At 43.3% G+C, this 17,219-nt stretch overlaps 1 protein-coding gene and 1 long non-coding RNA gene across 2 annotated transcripts; one reads left to right on the top strand and one right to left on the bottom strand.

The window, feature by feature from the left end:
* Nucleotides 1–7,310: 7,310 nt before the first annotated feature.
* Nucleotides 7,311–9,273, bottom strand: LOC113837580 (transcription elongation factor A protein-like 4). The gene is made up of 2 exons (XM_027432051.2): nucleotides 9,121–9,273; nucleotides 7,311–8,133 (listed from the first exon to the last, which is right to left on the bottom strand). Exon 2 carries the CDS (start codon nucleotides 8,108–8,110, stop codon nucleotides 7,541–7,543), a length of 570 nt encoding a protein of 189 aa, XP_027287852.1. The 5' UTR covers nucleotides 8,111–8,133; nucleotides 9,121–9,273; the 3' UTR covers nucleotides 7,311–7,540.
* Nucleotides 8,163–16,078, top strand: LOC113837581. Its single transcript, XR_003488259.2, has 2 exons — nucleotides 8,163–8,316; nucleotides 14,024–16,078. It is a non-coding gene; the product is annotated as an uncharacterized LOC113837581 (long non-coding RNA).
* Nucleotides 16,079–17,219: the final 1,141 nt, after the last annotated feature.

Genomic DNA, 17,219 nt, shown 5'->3' on the forward strand with positions numbered 1-17,219 from the left:
TAGGGATAATTTGTTTCTGCTGGATTCTGCCACTCACACAATTTGGTTATAATCCTAGAGTCTGGTTCCTCAGCTGCTGCTTTCCTTTATTTGCTTTCTCTCACCTCTCTGGGCTCTGGCCTGTCCTTCTCTTTCTCTACCGGGTGTCACCCTAAGGTGCCTGCTTCGTTTACTGTTACTACAAAAGCCACACTGGTGTGCCAGGAAGTTCCTCTTGCCTCCACTGGGCTACAATCCTAAGGACAAGGGACACCTTTCCTCTGTGATTTGGAGCATTTTTCTCTCTGATAAGTTTCCCATTCCTCTTGGGGAATGCTGAGAAGGAAATTCTTGTCACCATGACACTTTATCCACTTCAGATACTTACATCCCTACCATTTGGCCTGCTACACCCACCTGGATCTCTTTACTGGTTTGCTATTCCCCTGTAGTCTCCTACTCAGCTCCAGCCTGCAGTGCAGCAGCTTGCTTCCCTATCAGCACCCTCTTGGAACTTATAGTAACACCCCTCTCCTGTGAGGTGCTCTGCTTTATAACTCTCTCCCTCCATGGACTCAAATTTTATTACTACAGCTTGGCCTTAATACAGATCAATGGCCAAAAATTGGCAAACTTATTTCCAATCCTCACAGATTGTAAAAGCTGCTACCATCACACAAGCAAATTATCACTGTCTCTTATCTCTAAGGTTCTACAACTTTCCCCTCCTAAGTCTTTTATCTTTATGATTTCTTTGCATTCTGTTCTCAAAAAAAAATCTTAAGATTATGCTATAAACTCTTATCTCAGGATTTGTAAATTCATTGGGTGTAGTTAAAGAATTTGTAAAATCTGTAAAAAATTGGCTTAAAACTTATATAACAAAAGACTTATAGTTAAAACATGTACATAGGTACTTTTAATTTTCTACAGCATAATAAACATGTTTGGCAATGGTCTTTCATCATAGCAATAGTAACCCTAACACAGTCTCTAAGGATATATGAGAGACACATTCTTTTGCTGCTGGGTGTTCTCATGCCAGTAGAATCCCAGGTGCTTTTTCATGCTCCCTCATGTTGGTGTTCATTGGTAGAGATAGGGTCCTCCATATATTGTTAGTGCTAGTCACCCAGAATGAGCATGGCTCATCTTAGCTTCTGATGTCTAACCTGCATTTCTCTCCTGGTCTCCAAAGCCAGCAATGCCTGGACTTTTCCTCTTCATCTACAGAGCCCACAGTTTCTACTCACGTTTTCAAAGTCTGTCTGCTCTTCCTTTGTTTAGCTCATGGTTCCAAACAATCAAGGTCAAGGGGGTAACAACCCCTCACTGCACTCTATCACAGTCCCTAGAGCCTGAGTCAGCAGTGGGGCAGTGGGTATCAGTGATCAGGCACAGCCAGAGGTGATAGCTGTTCTTTACTACTTCTTTCAAGGGAGGATTTTGTGGATCTTTCCACGGTTACTCCTTTTCAAGGTGTTTGTTCTTCTCTATTTCCATACACGTTTCAGCTATGCTTCACTTGTGTATTTCTGAAGATCTACTTTTTTCCCTTAAGAATAGAGTCTTTACATGGGTGTCAGTGAAGATGCCTCAGAGATCTATAAGGCCTCTTGTAGTAGATTAGCACTTATACCTAGCATAGGAATGGACTTTGGGATCCCGTTTCACATAGAGGGATACTCCCTAAGTCTAGACACATGGGGGAGGGCCTAGACCCTATCCCAAAGGATATGACAGACAGTGAAGACCCCCTATGGGAGGCTTCACCCTCCCTGGGGAGCAGAAAGGGGATGGGATAAGTAGGGTGTCAGTTGGGGGGACAGGGGAGGAGGGGAGGGAGAGGGAACTGGAATTGACATGTAAAACAATCTTATTTCTAATTTAAATAAAAATGGAAAAAATTACCCAAAAAGAAATATGAACACCATAATATATCCAAATGTGCCCACCCAAAAACATATATAAGAACTATGGGAAAATTAAAATTAATATAACTGTGATATTAATAAAAATTTCCAGAGGCATTAAACTAAAAAAGAATAGTCTTTCATTTCTTATTCTGAATCTTCTTTTTCATTAGGTCCCAAGAGACAACTTCTAATCTGCCCAGAACTTAAAATGGTAAATTATTTAGTATTTTTGCCATTATAAAAATCAAGAAAAAACACACCAAAAATTCAAAATACTCCATGAAAGAATATATACAAATATCAAGCAAACACAAAAAAGAGATTTTTTTCACACAGTTAACCATTAGTGAAATGTAAATGAAAAACACAAATGCCTCTACACTTTTCTTAACAATGGCCCCAATTACAAAGACTAACCATAACAAATGTGTCAAGGTTGTAAGGGCTGGAACTCTCATATACTAATGATGGACAATAAAAATAATTTATCTCCTTTGGAACGCATTTTTGCTATTTCCTAATATGTCAATTTTATATCTACCATTTAATTAAGCTACTACATTCTTAAGTATTTGCACAGGAGAAGAAAGCATGTGTCCAAAATATAGAATTATACAGAGGATCTTTAATTTACAAAAGATAGAAGTTATAAACAAGGCAATCTTCACTCAATGGTTGGTAATAGAGTTATAATTAAATAATCTAAAATAATTAAAATGAATAATATAAAAAATATAAAGGTAAATAATATAAAATCTCTGTAATCTGGGTTCTAAATCTGTGAAGCAAGCAACTGTGGATCAAAAATATCTGAAGAGAAATTGTACCTTTACTAAGCATGTACATAGTTTTCTAGTCATTATTTCCTAAGCAACACAATGTAGCATTTGTTTACACCACATTTACAATGTATTTGGTATTATATATAGTTTACATATTATTCAAAATATACAGAAAGATTTGCATATATTATGTGCAAATAAAATGCTATTTTATAAATCATTTGATCTCACACAGATTTTGCTATCTACAAGGATCTTGCATCATTCTCACACAAATACTGTATTTCCATATGTTAGAATAGAAGTCAGCCAAAAATAGGAGTTTATGTCTGGTACATGAAAAATACAGATAAAATCTGAATTTCCATAGGCTGAGGGGAAGAAGGTAAACAATTAAAAATACAACTTTTGAGTTTCCATCTAAGTACAATTATTGGAAAGAAAAAGTAATATAAAATACCAGCAGAGAAATTATTGCCTGAAGACAAGAGACAGAGAAAGTAGAAAGCAATGGAAGTCTATGAATGTAGAAATGAAAATGTTTTGTTCTGGGAAAATAGTCATAATTCTATTTAAGAAAGTCTGGGTGGTTTTTTTTAAGGAAAATATGGTTGAGTTCATCATGATGAGGAAAAATTTATGGTAGTTATTTTAAAGTCACTAAACTCTTGTTAACTGGTATCTCCTTAGTGCTGGTGCCCTTCAGATCCCGAGGAGACACTTCAGTATCCATCATTCTCTGCACCATCAGAATATACCTCCTTACAACACCTGCTATAAACTCCATCACCCATTGAAGAGCTGTCCAGAGAGAAAGGCAATACAGAACTCACTATGGCTTAACGAATAAATCTTTTCCACGTGAAGGGCTGGCCAGTGACCTATTGCACCGAAACAATATTATCATGATTTTTAATAAGTTGGTTCTTTGATAATATCATATTTTTATATAATGCAATCTGGTCACTTTATTCCTCATCAACTCTTATCAGTCTTTCTCCCCTCCTTATCAACTCCTGTCCCTTTTCCCAAATTCATGATTTTTTATTTTGTTTCATGACCTGCATTTGGTTTTTATCTGGGTGACGTGTGTGGCCCTTTGTTTTTTATCTATTCAAGCCTTGTGGAGTTAGTTGTTACACAGTTATGGGCAATGATTCTTCCTTTCCCTAAATATATATACAGAAAACAGTTAAGCTGTTAGGAGAAGGACCCAATGAATGCCTCTTGCATCTGTATCTGGCTCTAAGTGGATTTGTTTTTTGTGCAGGCTCATGGTAGTCACCTGTAGCTGTGGAGAGTTCGAGTTCTTGATTGTGATGTCTATATGTTATCTAGAAGATGGCTTTTCATACTCTTCTCCATGTTTTCTAGCTCTTACAGTCTCTTCTTGTTCTGTTCTACAAGGGTCCCTTAGCTTCAGGGATGTTGTGTAATGCCTTTGGTTGGGTCTGTGCATTGCGCCTTCATTTATTACTAGCACCTGTACAGCTATAAGGCCCTGCCTTCATCATAGTTCACTGGAAAGATAGGTTTCTCTGATTAATATTAAGAGTGGTAATTACCTATGGGTATAAACATAAATATTGTTATTTTAACTAAACAGAATTAAGTTCCTCCCAAGTCATATGACCTACCCTGGCCTTAATCAGAAGGTAAGATGGAATTTTCCCTTTCGACTACATGCTGTTCTCACCTCTGAAACATTGGCACCAAATTTGAAGAAGTGTAAGAAGTATTTTGAATTTATACATGCATTTGTGAATCCACAGTAATCACAGGCAGAGCAGTGGGCTTGCACATGTGCTATCAGTGAAGGTACAGGCAATTCTTGTGAGTGAGCATTTTATGCTCATTTAACAGAAAGGGAAGCTGGGCTTAGACTTATTCCTTGTCTCATCCTCCATTAATACCTACCTGCATTTGGAAAGTGGATCCAGGAGAGCATGTAGCAGGAAAGCACATCCTTGGGTCATAACTGCTCCATGTGTTTCTTCCTCAGGCTATATTCTTTACATATAGTTCCAAAGTAGGAACCAGATGACTTAGAAGTCATTTGGAAAGACAATGTTGTTCCATGATCCAGGGAGTTTCAGCCTCTATTATGAGACAGACACACATTCATTTGAACTCTAATACCTGGAGGAAGGGAACATGCTCTTCTCACTAGACCACATGAGTCTCAATAGATGTACTAATGAAGTCGAGTTTCTACACAATGATCTACACACTGAACATGTCTCAGAACAGACATCAAATGTGGTGGACTTACTATACAAGGTACACTCTTAGAGAGAAGCTGTCTCTCACTCTCCTAGCAGGTAACAATCGCCAATAGCTCCATTGGTAATGATGGGATTTGGTATGGTTTGAACTTTCACAGGTTTTCCAGATGCTGCCAAACCAAGGTGAGTTCATATGTGAGCTCATAAGGGTGTGGTATATGTGTTACTTTTAGGTATGAGAATTCTGTGTTTTCTTATGCTCTGCAACATTGGCCAGTTGTAGATTTCTGTGGTTTATAGATGAGGGTTTATAGATACAAGGGCATAAAAGTCATCAGCAATTAGTTTAATACTATGCCCATTTAGCAGAATAATACCAATGAGTTCTTCCCTAGGGCCTATGAACTGTTTATCCATATATTCTTGGACCAATAATAATTTGAGGCATTGATTTCATCTTCCGAAGTAGGATTTAAATCCAATCAAAAAGTGGTTGGTTATTTTCATGGCATTCCTGCAACTATTATACCAGTGGGCATGCCTTACCAGGTCAGACTTTACTATAGCTCAGAGTGTTCAGAGATGGGTATGACTGAAGATTACTTTTGTTTTCTGGTAGAATGCATAGTGCCTTCCAGCACCATGAAAGCTGGATAGTAAATGAAGCTTCCAGGTCAGTACCAGCTTGATTTCTCCATGTACTATGATTCAAGTATTTAATGTTTTCAGCAATATGGGTTACCATAAATTTATGTAGAATAATTGAGAGAAATGGAAATGACTTGAAATGTTTGGAGTGAGGCTTAGTCTATGGGACCTCATTAGCCAACAACTCTAAAAGAAAAGAAACACCTTAACCAGGCTCTGGTGGCCCATACCTTTAATCCCAGCACTTTGGAGGCAGAGGCAGGAGGATTTCTGTGAGTTCGAGGCCAACCTGGTATATAGCGCTAGTTCCAGGACAGCTAGGGCTACACAAAGAAACCATGTCTCAAAAAAAGGAAAGGAAAGAAGGAAGGAAGGAAGGAAGGAAGGAAGGAAGGAAAGAAGGAAGGAAGGAATATCTTTCTGGCATTGAGCTTTTTATTTGTTAGCCTCTGATGTTAGTAGGGGCATTATTACACAGTTATACAATACTCAATGTTGTGGTTTAAATAAGAATGGCCCCTCATGGGCTCATATATTTGAATATTTAGTCATTGGTGAGTGAAACTATTTCACAAGATTGCAAGGATTGGGACGTATAGCCTTGTTGGAGTAGGAATGGTCTTGTTGGAAGTGTGTCACTGGGGGTGGGCTTTGAGTTTTCAAATGCTCAAGCCAGGCCCAGTAGCCCTCTTCATGCTGCCTTCAGGTCCTGATGGAGAATTTTCAGCTACTTCTCCAGCATCATGTCTGCCTGCATACTTCCATGAACACTGTCATGATAATGGACTCACCTATGAAACTACAAGGAAGACCCCAATTAAATGCTTTCTTTTTATGTAGTTGTATTGGTCACAGTAATTTAAGTGATTAAGACACTTTATAACATATATATATATATATATATATATATATATATATATATTATATTAGGATTCCACACACATTTTCCTTTTTTTTTCTCTATTTCTTTGTGGTTTTTTTTTTGGGGGGGTGGGTGGGGATTTTTGAGATAGTGTTTTTCTGTGTAGCCATAGCTGTCCTGGAACTATTCATCACACTGTTTCCTGCATCATTCTTCTCTATCTAAGTTCAAATGCAAGGCCTGTGTGGAAATAGACAAAAAGCAAGACCGAATGATAACTGGATCATACCAAGGAGGGAAGAGATTTCTATTGAAGTAAGAGGGGGAAGTCTCTACCTGATTGTTGGGCAAAAGGATTTCGTAGATCTAGCAGAGCATCCAAATCACCATCAGCAACAGTGTCCTGAACGGAGGAAGGAACTATGACAAGAGGCATGGCACCAGGGAGGCATGGCATGGACTCGCGGCAGTACAGACTTATTCATGAGCAAAGTGGAGAACTGCCTTGGACCAGAAGCAAGTGTCTGACCAAGTTCAAGATCTCCTAGTGGGGAATGAGAGAGGTGGAGCAAACCATACCACTTCACATTCTCAGGGCTTGCTTCACTGCGCTCAATGCCCCTACATGTTAGATTTATCCCCATTTCACAGGCAGCAGGGCTCAGCCTTACAGCAGTAAAGGACAGATTGTGTCTTCCACCATGGAGCCCCAGGAGTAATACAAATGTTACCTCCCATGTTACACCCAGAAAAAAAAAATGCAATGACTCCACCCCCGCCCCAGCACAGAGCTCTGATTGCTTATGACTAGTTCCCCTCTCCTGTATCTTATGCCCAGAAGGAGCAGCCATCTTAGGAGACAACAAACTATTGAGAGAACAATAAAGAACGACACAAGTAATTCTCAAATACTTGTTTTCTCCATGTAGATTACTATGTGTTGCATTTTCACAAAAGTGGGCTGGTGCCAAATAGAGGGTTCTGTGGCTTATGTACTTTGATTTGACAATGCACTCTGAATATTTTTTCCATGCGGTGAAGGAAAATCTACTGCACTGGGATCAGAACACGGCAGGGTCAAACAGGATGCAGCCTAAATCGAAGCAGCAGCAAGTGCTGACCAGGGAACTAAACATAAGGGATGTCTTCGATGTCCCTTCGAGGGGCCCTGCAGCCACCCCTGAATTCCCTTGGGCCCCTTGGGTGGAAGGGGTCCTGCAAACTTCTTTGCATCCAGAAGATGTGTCCCATCTTCTGCTTGTTCTTTCTCTCATCCTCCTTTACCCTGGCCATGTTGTCAAATTCCCTAATCATGTCCTCATTGCTGAAGTGCATATCGTGGATGGCCTCCTTATACTCCTTGAGGCAGTGGGCCAGCCCCTTGTTGGTTTTTCTTTTGGCTTTTCTGGGCAGGGGGTCCTCAGCCGGGCGCTTTCCAGCAGGGTTCCCTTTACTAAATTCTGGGTTTCCCTGTGTCTCTGGCCTTCCTTCCTGTTTTGCCCTTCTCTCGGGCTCCGGCTGCTCTTGGCGCCTTGGCAGCATCCCCTCATCTCCTGCCTTTGCCTGGCTTTCTGACCTTTCTTCCTCTTCCGGAGAAAAGGCTACTTCTGACTGTCCTTCCTCCTGTGGCTCTTTACCGTTTTCCACTTGTGCTTGCTTCGAAGGCACTGCTTCCTTCTCCCTCGAGAGTTCTTCCATGTCCGGATTGTTCTTTTTCTGTCCTGGAGGTAGAGGTGGGGGTGGAGTGGGGGAAAGAGGAAATAGAGAAGACACGGAGACTGAGGAGCAGGGGCGGAAGGCACGTTCATCTAGTCTTTGCATCGTGCCCTTGAGAATGGTTCTCTAACTCAGCCTGTCTGCCCTCCAAGTGTGCCTTCTGCCTGCACCCTTCCCTCACAGTTGAGGTAAGCACATCCCGGCAGGTCCTGCCGCCTTCTCTGTCTGTGCTCTTTCACTGTGGCAAACACTGTGGAATACGGTGGGGGTGCGCGGTAGAGACCCAAATCTGCCTGTGTCCCTGTCCATATCGCAGTGACTGAGAGCAGGTCGTCCCTCCTTTCCAGGTGTCCGAGGAAGGAGGCAGTGGCAGTCTCAGATATGCAGACAGGGCACAGGGGGGAGGGTCTATGCACTCAGTGAAAAGCTGTGGCTGGAAAACTGTCCTGGATTCAGGACTTGTCCTCCTCCATTCCTCCCTGCTCCCCAGCCGCCATTTCTTTTCAAGCCTTGAGCTCCAGGGAGGACGGTCTTCTAGCTATTTGGGGGTCTGTGAGTCTCCCTGTCCTGGCTGGAACTCAAGAGCCCACCTTGCCGCTTAGCGGCTTTGGGGTCAGTAATGGCAGAAGGTTGCTTTTCTGTCTTTTTTCCTCCCTTTCCTTCTTTCCAAGCCCTCCCTTAGAGGGCTCCTCCCAGCCCCGGTCCAGTACTGGGACTCCAAAAGGGAGCAGAGAAGGGGCAGCGAAGGCAGCCAGGATACTGGAGTGGGGTGTAGCAGGCAGGCGGGGATACTTGGGGGTGTCTGCCTTCTCTGCCTTCTGCCCGGCGGCCTCAAGCCCCCTAGTAACCTCCCTTTCCCACTGCCTTGTGGTCTACACTCAAGCCCTCCTCCCTTGTCCCAACTCCACCTCCTGCCTTTCCCTCCTAGCGCCCAGCTGGCCTCGCCCCTTAGCATTCGCCTCTAGCCTCTAGGCGCAAAACCTCACACTGACCTGAGAGAAGCAACAACAGTAACCAGGAGCCCCAGGGAATTGAGAGATGGCTCTGGGACAGAGCCCTTGGGAGCAGCGAGGGTGGGGCACTCCAGCAGGCAAATCACGTGACACCACCCAGCGCCAGCCTTCCCTCTTGCCTACTAGCAAGACTCAGCCAGTCACACACCACTCCTCGAATCAGGTACCACTCACATTAAGGGCGTGTCTGTTTCTCTTGTTGGAAAGTTGGTTTTATAAAGAATTTTATTCAATGCCACACTTTTTTTTTTCTTCCGTTGTACTGGGTGGTGTGATGGAAGAATCTTGACAATGTTGCTTTCAAATCTATTGCAAGATCTGAATCAGTGAAGCAAGTCCTAGAACTGGGAATTGAATGCGTGGACAGTAGGATATTGCACTTTTGAGAAAAAGAAATAGGAATTTGTCTCACCAAATAACACTTCCTAATTTTATCATCTGACTTTCATGCATTTTCTAATGAAAAAGGAAAGGGACTTACATTTGGAGCTGAGCGAGAGAATGACTCTTTTATTTTAAGTGGGAAAGTGAGTATAAAGGGTGCAAAGATCAGACCCTGGATGAAGACAGAACTGAGATCAACCATGATTTCAGCACACAGCTTGAGTAACCAAGCACACCTCCACACCAATCTCCAGGACAGAAAGAGAAACCCACTTTCCTTTAAACACATTTAATATATCCTCTAGTCTATGACATCTGGGCCCAGCTTCCAGTAGCCTGATCCCAGCTAGATCTTCTCAAGAACTTCCTAAACTCTTACATCTTTTAAACAGATCTCCATGACAAAGCTTTCTAGCTTGCCTCTCTGGCAATCACAAATGTTGTGTGACTCCCCTGCTTTATCAAGTTGTAAACAAGGAGCCTGTGTTTGTGCTTATGTGGGTTGCCCCCCTCCTGCCCCCCATACAAAGGCCTTTGGATGGTTCACTTATAGTGGCCTTGAACCATCTTTAATGGAATGTTATTGCCTCCCTTCCAAAAGAATTAAATTTCCATCTAGTGGTAGACATGCCACACTCTCACTGATTAAGAGTTAATCCACTTGGGTCAGCAAACCAGTAGGATAAAGCCATTCTAAAAGACAAAGGGGACTAAGATGATCCTTTCTTGAGGCAACGTGTCTTCCCTTCCCATAAGCCCTGCTCCTGCAGCAGTCTCCTTCAGAGCTGTAATCTTGCAGCCTTTTCAATCTGCCCACTTTTCTTCTCTCTTCTGGGTGTGGTTTCAGGAACTCTTCTTGCTTCCCCAACACTGTGGGCTTTACTCTTTCTCTGAAGCTCCCTCCATCCCTACTGTGTGGCTGCTTATGATCCCTGTGTGTTTGTGTGTGTGTGTGTGTGTGTGTGTGTGTGTGTGTGTGTGTGTGTGTGTGTATGATGCTGAGGCTTATTGCAGATGGTACAACTTTTTCTCTTTGTCTGCTACATAGTTTTCCTCGGGAAAGCTGCAGAGATTTGCAGCTTATCTGCCCTGTTGATTTTCAGTTTTTGCTTTCTTTGTTTTCCTCCTCAGGACAATTCATTCTATTCCCTGCATAAGTGTCTGTGTACCATGTGGGCACCTGGAATCCCAAGAAGTCAGAAATGGCAGGAATGGCACCAGATTCCTTGAACTGTAGTTATACATGGTTGTGAGCCTATTGGTGAATGCTGGGAACCAAACCTGGGTGTTCTGCAAGAACAAGTGCTCTAAAGGCATTTGCATTTTCTTCCAGAGGCTGGAGTGATGGCTCAGCTCTTAGGAACCCTTGTTCTTGCAGAAGGCCCTTGGTCAGTTCTCAGCACCCCAATGGAAGAACAGTTCCCTGGGGATCTGATAATCTCTTCTGAACTCTTCCAGAACCAGGAAAACAAGGGCAGTACATGTATGCATGCAGGCAAAATGCCTATAGACAGAAAAGACTATAAATAAATCTACATTTTTCATTGTCATCAAATTTCCATTGAGTCTTTTTAAAAAGTCCTTTATTAATGAGACCAAGAAACTCAAGAGGTCTTGCTGATTTTTCTGGTATCAATATATCTTTTATTATTAGTGTGGCTGTTTTTGTTTTGTTTCTTGACACAGGCTTTCTCTGCAAAATAGCCTTGGCTGTCCTCGAAATCATTTCGTAGGCCATGCTGATCTTGAACTCACAGAGGTCTGCCCACCTCTACTTCCCCCACAGTGCTAGTCTTCCTAAAGGGAGAGACACTGTTTCCAAATGCTGAGTTCTATCAATTGCTGAGTGCCACCTACATCATCTTAGTTATGCTTCTCAATTGGTTCCCTTCTAAGGAAGGCATTTAGCTTTGAGGGAAATGTATGGAGACAAGGGAGGACTATGTCTCGAGAGGCGTTTCCCCTGTGCAGGAACAGTTGCACAACAGGGTTGTTAATGAAGCATGACATCAAAATAGCTATGCTCAGGGCATTTCTTCTGTACCCCTCATATTGAAAATCCTTTCTTTTCCTGTACAATATATCCTGATTACAGTTTCCTCTCCCTTTAGTACCCCCAGTTCCTTCCTACTCCCATGTCATCCAGTCCCTCCCCATTTGTGATTCTGATTAGAAAAGAACAGGCTTCTAGCAGATGAAACAACACATAATTAGAGTAAGAAAAAAATAACATAACATACAGGCTGGACAAGGGAAACCAACAGAAGGAAATGAGAGGCCAAGAGAAGGCGTGAGAATCAGAGACCCCCTGGTTCACACAGTCTGGAGTTCCATGAAGATGCTAAGCTGAAAGCTTTGCTATGGACACAGAGGACTTGCTGCTCTATGACTGCATATGAGCTTTGTTCAATTGATTTAGAGTCGGTGTTCTCCTGGTGGCCTCTATCCCCTATTGCCCTTACAAGTTTTCTGCCTGTGCCTTTCAGGGTTCTATGATCTCTTAGTGAAGGGATTTGATGGAAACAGCATAGAGGCATCCCATTAAGACCTTAGTGTTCCAAGGTCTGTCTCTGTCTCTGTATCTGTCTCTGTCTCTGTCTCTGTCTCTCTCTGTCTCTCTCTGTCTCCCTCTGTCTCTCTCTGTCTCTCTCTGTCTCTCTCTGTCTCTCTCTCTCAATCTCTCTCTCTCTCTCTCTCTCTCTCTCTCTCTCTCTCTCTTTCACACACACACACACACACACACACACACACACACACACACGCACCTGCCTGTGGGTATCTGTAATTTTTTTCATTCGGCAGGAGGATGAAAATTCTCTGATGAGGACTAAACTCTGATGTATATAGCAGAACACCATTAAGACTTATTTTGTCACTACTGGGGAAAAACCAGCATTGTTTCCTTTACCACTAGGTCTCAGGGCTATCTAGTGCCTGGTTTGTGGTCACGAAGGCAGTATCAGGTAGGGATTCCATCTGGTACAGTGGCCTTAACTCAAACCAGACTTGGGTGGTTATTCCCATAAGCTTTGTGCTACCATGCTACCATGGCCCTAGTATATTTGTAAGCAGGACTGCAATGTAGATCAAAGGACTTTGGCCTGGTTGAGAGTTGTATTTCTCTTTTGGAAGCCTGAACAGTACCTTCCTATACTAGAGACACTGTGATGCAGTAATGATGGTTGTATGTAGGCACCAGCTTGACCTGTCCACATCCAATGAGTTGTGTGAGTATCCCTCAGCTATGGGCCCTTGCTGTCAGTAGATGGAGATCAACCTATTGTCTTGACATCTGCCTGAGGTGTATGGGGATTTCCATGGGTCCCCTTTGGCCAACATCTCAATTATAGGTAAACCAGTTAATGGAAGTTTTGTTTGATGACAAGAGATTTACAGTGGGACTATGTCTCCTCCCAGTATTTGCAGATATCATCAGGATTGCCTTCTTATATTTTGCAAAGTTTTCACTGTACTAGATTTCCATACCACCCCTCAATTGCCCCTCCTTCTAGCTGTGTCTCACTGCATTCCCTCTCTCAAACCCATTTCCCTCCCCCTCCCAACCCTATGCTGCTTTTCTAGACCCCTCCAGCCCACCCATAAAATCTCAGCTATTTCCCACATTCAGGGTGATCCTTGTGTCCTCATAGTCTGGTGGTCTATACCTAATCTCTCTGTGAGTTTATGTTGTAGCTTGGGTATCATTTATTTAACCTATAATATCCACATATAAGCATATGTACACCATATTTATCATTCCGAGTCTGGGTAACCTCACTCAGGATGAGTTCTTTTGCTCCATCCATTTGCATAAAAATTTCATGAGGTCATTTTTTAAACAGTGGAGTAATACTTTGTTGTATAAGTGCACCATGTTTTCTTTAACCATTCTTCAGTCGAAGCACATCTAGGCAGTTTTGAATTTCTGGGTATTGTGATTCCAACAAGAATGAACATAGTGAGCAAGTGTCATTTTGGTAGCTGAAGCGTCCTTGTGGAACATGCCCAAGACTGGTATCTCTGGAAGGAGAGGTAGATTGATTTCCATGTGGAGTGGTAGTCACTGTAAATCAAAGGAGAAAAGCTCACAGAGATTGAAGCAGCAAACACTGGGCTTGCATGAGTCTGCACCAGGTCTTCTATGTATGTATCGTGGCTTTAGTATATTGGGGGTATTCCGTATTTGTATTTTTATGGAAACCCTGAGTGTGTGAACAAGTGGGTCTCTGAGTTTTTGGTTTTCTGTGGACTCTTTTCCTCCTGTTTGTTTGCATTTCCAACTTTTATTTGATAGTTTTGTTTTGTCTTACTCTAATTTAGTTTGTTGTGTTTTACTCTTATGTCTACAAAACCTGTTATTTTTAGAACAATTTTATGTATTGAAAGAATCTGAAACTAGTACTGAGGGCTTCTTTAACAACTAACAAATTTTAAGATAGTAATGTGAAACATTAAGAATTTTCATGAACACGCCATGTGTTCTCGGTCATTCTTGTAGCAACTTGCTTCTAGACTTGTCAACACTTGCTTTTTACATGCGTGAACCAAGATCCAGACACTGCTCTCCTCTGGATCACAGCAGAGGCCTCTGTGCTCACAATCACATATGAACAGCACTGCTCTTGGCGACAAGCTACCATGGCTAACAGCACTGAAGTCAGACCACTTAGGGCTCCACAGGGGCTGATGTTAGTCAACAAGGGCCCAGTAGGTCCTGACCAAGCTCAGCTTGGTCACACCTAGAGGTGCTGGCCATCCTTTTTGAGCAGCATGAGACAGAAGGGTGACTTCACCCCGGAAGCCAGTCGAAGACTGGGCAGTCCTCCCTTCCTACTCCTGCCATGAGAGCTGAAGACAAAACTGAAAGCAGACACCTAAATGTGGTGAGTCGGCTGACCACTGAGTCCACAAAGGATCCACAATCCCTGTGGCACCCATGTATGCTATTAATTTTACATACATGTCTGCACACAGGTATCCATATGACTGCTGCTCAGATGCAAGCCAAAGACTCTTGTGGAAGAAAGAGGACAGTCCCACAACCCTGATGATAATAGTGAGTTGGCCTGGGATAAATTCTAGGCCTGCTTAAAGAAGATTGGAAGCACAGAGCCATGTCCTGGACTGTGCATTGGGCTGGACACATTGTAAACACTGAAAAAAGGGCAGTGCCCTCTAAATCTTCACAAAGCATGTACACTCAAATATGTACACAATGAGTTCAGAAAGTTTAAAAGAACCCCTATAGAGTATACACAGGATTTAAATTGTCTCAGGAGCTGCTTTCCTGCTGCAGGAGGAATGTGATGTTGTCAGATGGCTGTGTAAGGTGTTGCCACTGTCCTCTCTGGAAGGAGTCAGAGGCCTTGGGCCAGACTCAGAGGCAACTAACCATCACATGTCTTGCTAACCCATAGCCATACTGCCAGGTGAATCCAAGAGACTCAGGGCACAAGGTACCTACCGGCTCAGGGGTAAAGCACTCCATCTAAAGGAAGATTTCTGACCGAAAAATATATTTCATTATCTAATGGTAGATCAATCAATTTTGACCCCCTAGAGTTTCAACAGAATGATTTATGGGAATTTCCTGATCTGCGAACTCAGGGGGCCCATGAGAGAGATGTAGGACACCCAGACCATTTCTTGTTTTGCTTCTCTAGAAATGCAAAATGTTGAAAAACTTTAAAGGCCAATGTGTTCTTCCGAAGGCAGTCCCACGCTCTCCCACTAGGCAGGCAGGACACAGATGCCTGAAGCGCCATGTGGTTGGACAAGGCCAGCTGAGCCAGAAGGCCACAGGAAGATTAAGAGAAGGAAGACCCCCAAGGGCTTGAGGGCTCAGGTTGGACGCTGGGAAGTGAGACTAGCTGTCTTCATCCTCCTGGTCCTCATGCTCATCCTCTGGGAAGTGAGCTTGCTTCTTTGGACCATTCTGTGCAGACACTGGGTCAGGTTCTCAATACAGTCCGTCACGGGGTGCAAACATAGAAAGAGGACAGCTGGTATCAGGAGGTTGTGATGCTGATGCTGTCTCCATGGCACATTTCCTGTATCTTCTGTCCATCTAAAGACAGCCGTGCAGTGTGACAGCATAGTCTTCAGCTAGACCACTGCGGGGATCTCCGTCTGACAGAATGAGAGCCAGGGGCAGATGGATGTGACCCCGATGGTTTGCACGTTGGTGTGGACCATGGAAGTCGCAGCTGCTGCAGCTGTATATGGTGTACTGGCCATGGGGTGGAGTGGTCAGCCAACTCACCTCCATTGCCCTCAACAGTGTTGATAGGGTGTCCATCCAGGGAGACATCTACGGTCGACAGGCATGAGGAGGGGCCTCTGAAGATCACCACTTCATTGAAGACTTGGTAGTACATGACCTGCTTTCGACCCTCTGTGTCCAGGCCGTTTTCACTGAGGCCATTATGATACCGTCAATTTGAACTTACACCACAACCGAAATTTGAATGGATGGGCCTGAATAATTGCAAGTGTTTTTTATTGTTAACCTGCCTAGTTTTGAAGAATATAAAGTTTATTATTATTATTATTATTATTATTATTATTATGCTTTGAATGACAATATATTGGTTTCTCACCTAAGAATTTCTATAAATTTGATATTAAAACACTCAATGGGTAACCATAAAGTATACTCAAAAGAACACATGCAGTTCCTTTCAGTCCGTACAAGTGCTGGATCAATTGGCCACCCTTTATATACGCTCTAATGGCCACTCAACAGCACGAGGGGCTGTAGCTCAGTGGTAGAGCTCCTGCTTTGCTCCCATGAAGCCCTGGGTTCGATTCCTGGCATCTCCATCTCGTTTATAACTGTTCCCTTTCAGAATCTGTTCTCTTTTTAACTGTTCCCTTTCAGGATTTATTCGCACAAGGTGTATCCGACTTTAACTTCTTGTAATGAGCTGATATTTGCATAGCTACTTAGTGGATGAAATTGCTCATCCGTCACATGACAACAATGTTCATCTATGAATATCAGGACATATCGGTGGAGACCACCATCGTCCGGTGAGAAGAAAGTAATCATGCCTCCAGGGATATGCTTTCTTGTAACCAAAAACTAAGCTCTGCTTTCCTGCTGGTGGCCGCTTTCCAGAGGGTACGATTTCTAGGGTGATAACAAGGGTGAAGAATTCTTGTAGTGAGAGAAAGAGAGGGAGGGCTGGGCGGAGCCATTGCTAGTTACTGAACACAGGAAGCATTTGTGGTTGTCATAGAAACCTGGGGTCATTATGGCGAACGATTACAATGGCTACCCAGGCGACGTCCTGGAAAGGAGAATTCCTGGTGTGTGCACTGAGCGAGTTTCTGGGTTCCCGGAGGTGAGTACCTGAATCTTCCTGAGGGTGGGGAGGCAGATGCAGGGATCCCACACCCAAGTAGATTCACTCTCCCTTCGAGATTTGCAGCCAGGTGTCTGCAGAAGGAGAGAGAGTGGGGACCATTCTGCCTCCTGCATGTGCTGTGCTGTCTGGACCTGGCTGTGCTGGAGCCATAGGAGGAGTGTTCTGGGGGAGGGAGCAGCAGGGAGATAGACAGTAGAGTGAGCTCTCTCTGATCCCAGCATGCTGCTCCTTGAAAAGGGATCAGATTGCTCCCGCACGGGATCTGAGGGACACAAAGCAGGAAAGTCTAAAGACTAATCAGTGATTACCTCAGATGCCTCTGTA

This window comes from Cricetulus griseus, chromosome X, assembly GCF_003668045.3.
Source record: "Cricetulus griseus strain 17A/GY chromosome X, alternate assembly CriGri-PICRH-1.0, whole genome shotgun sequence".
Taxonomy (NCBI): Eukaryota; Metazoa; Chordata; class Mammalia; order Rodentia; family Cricetidae; genus Cricetulus; species Cricetulus griseus.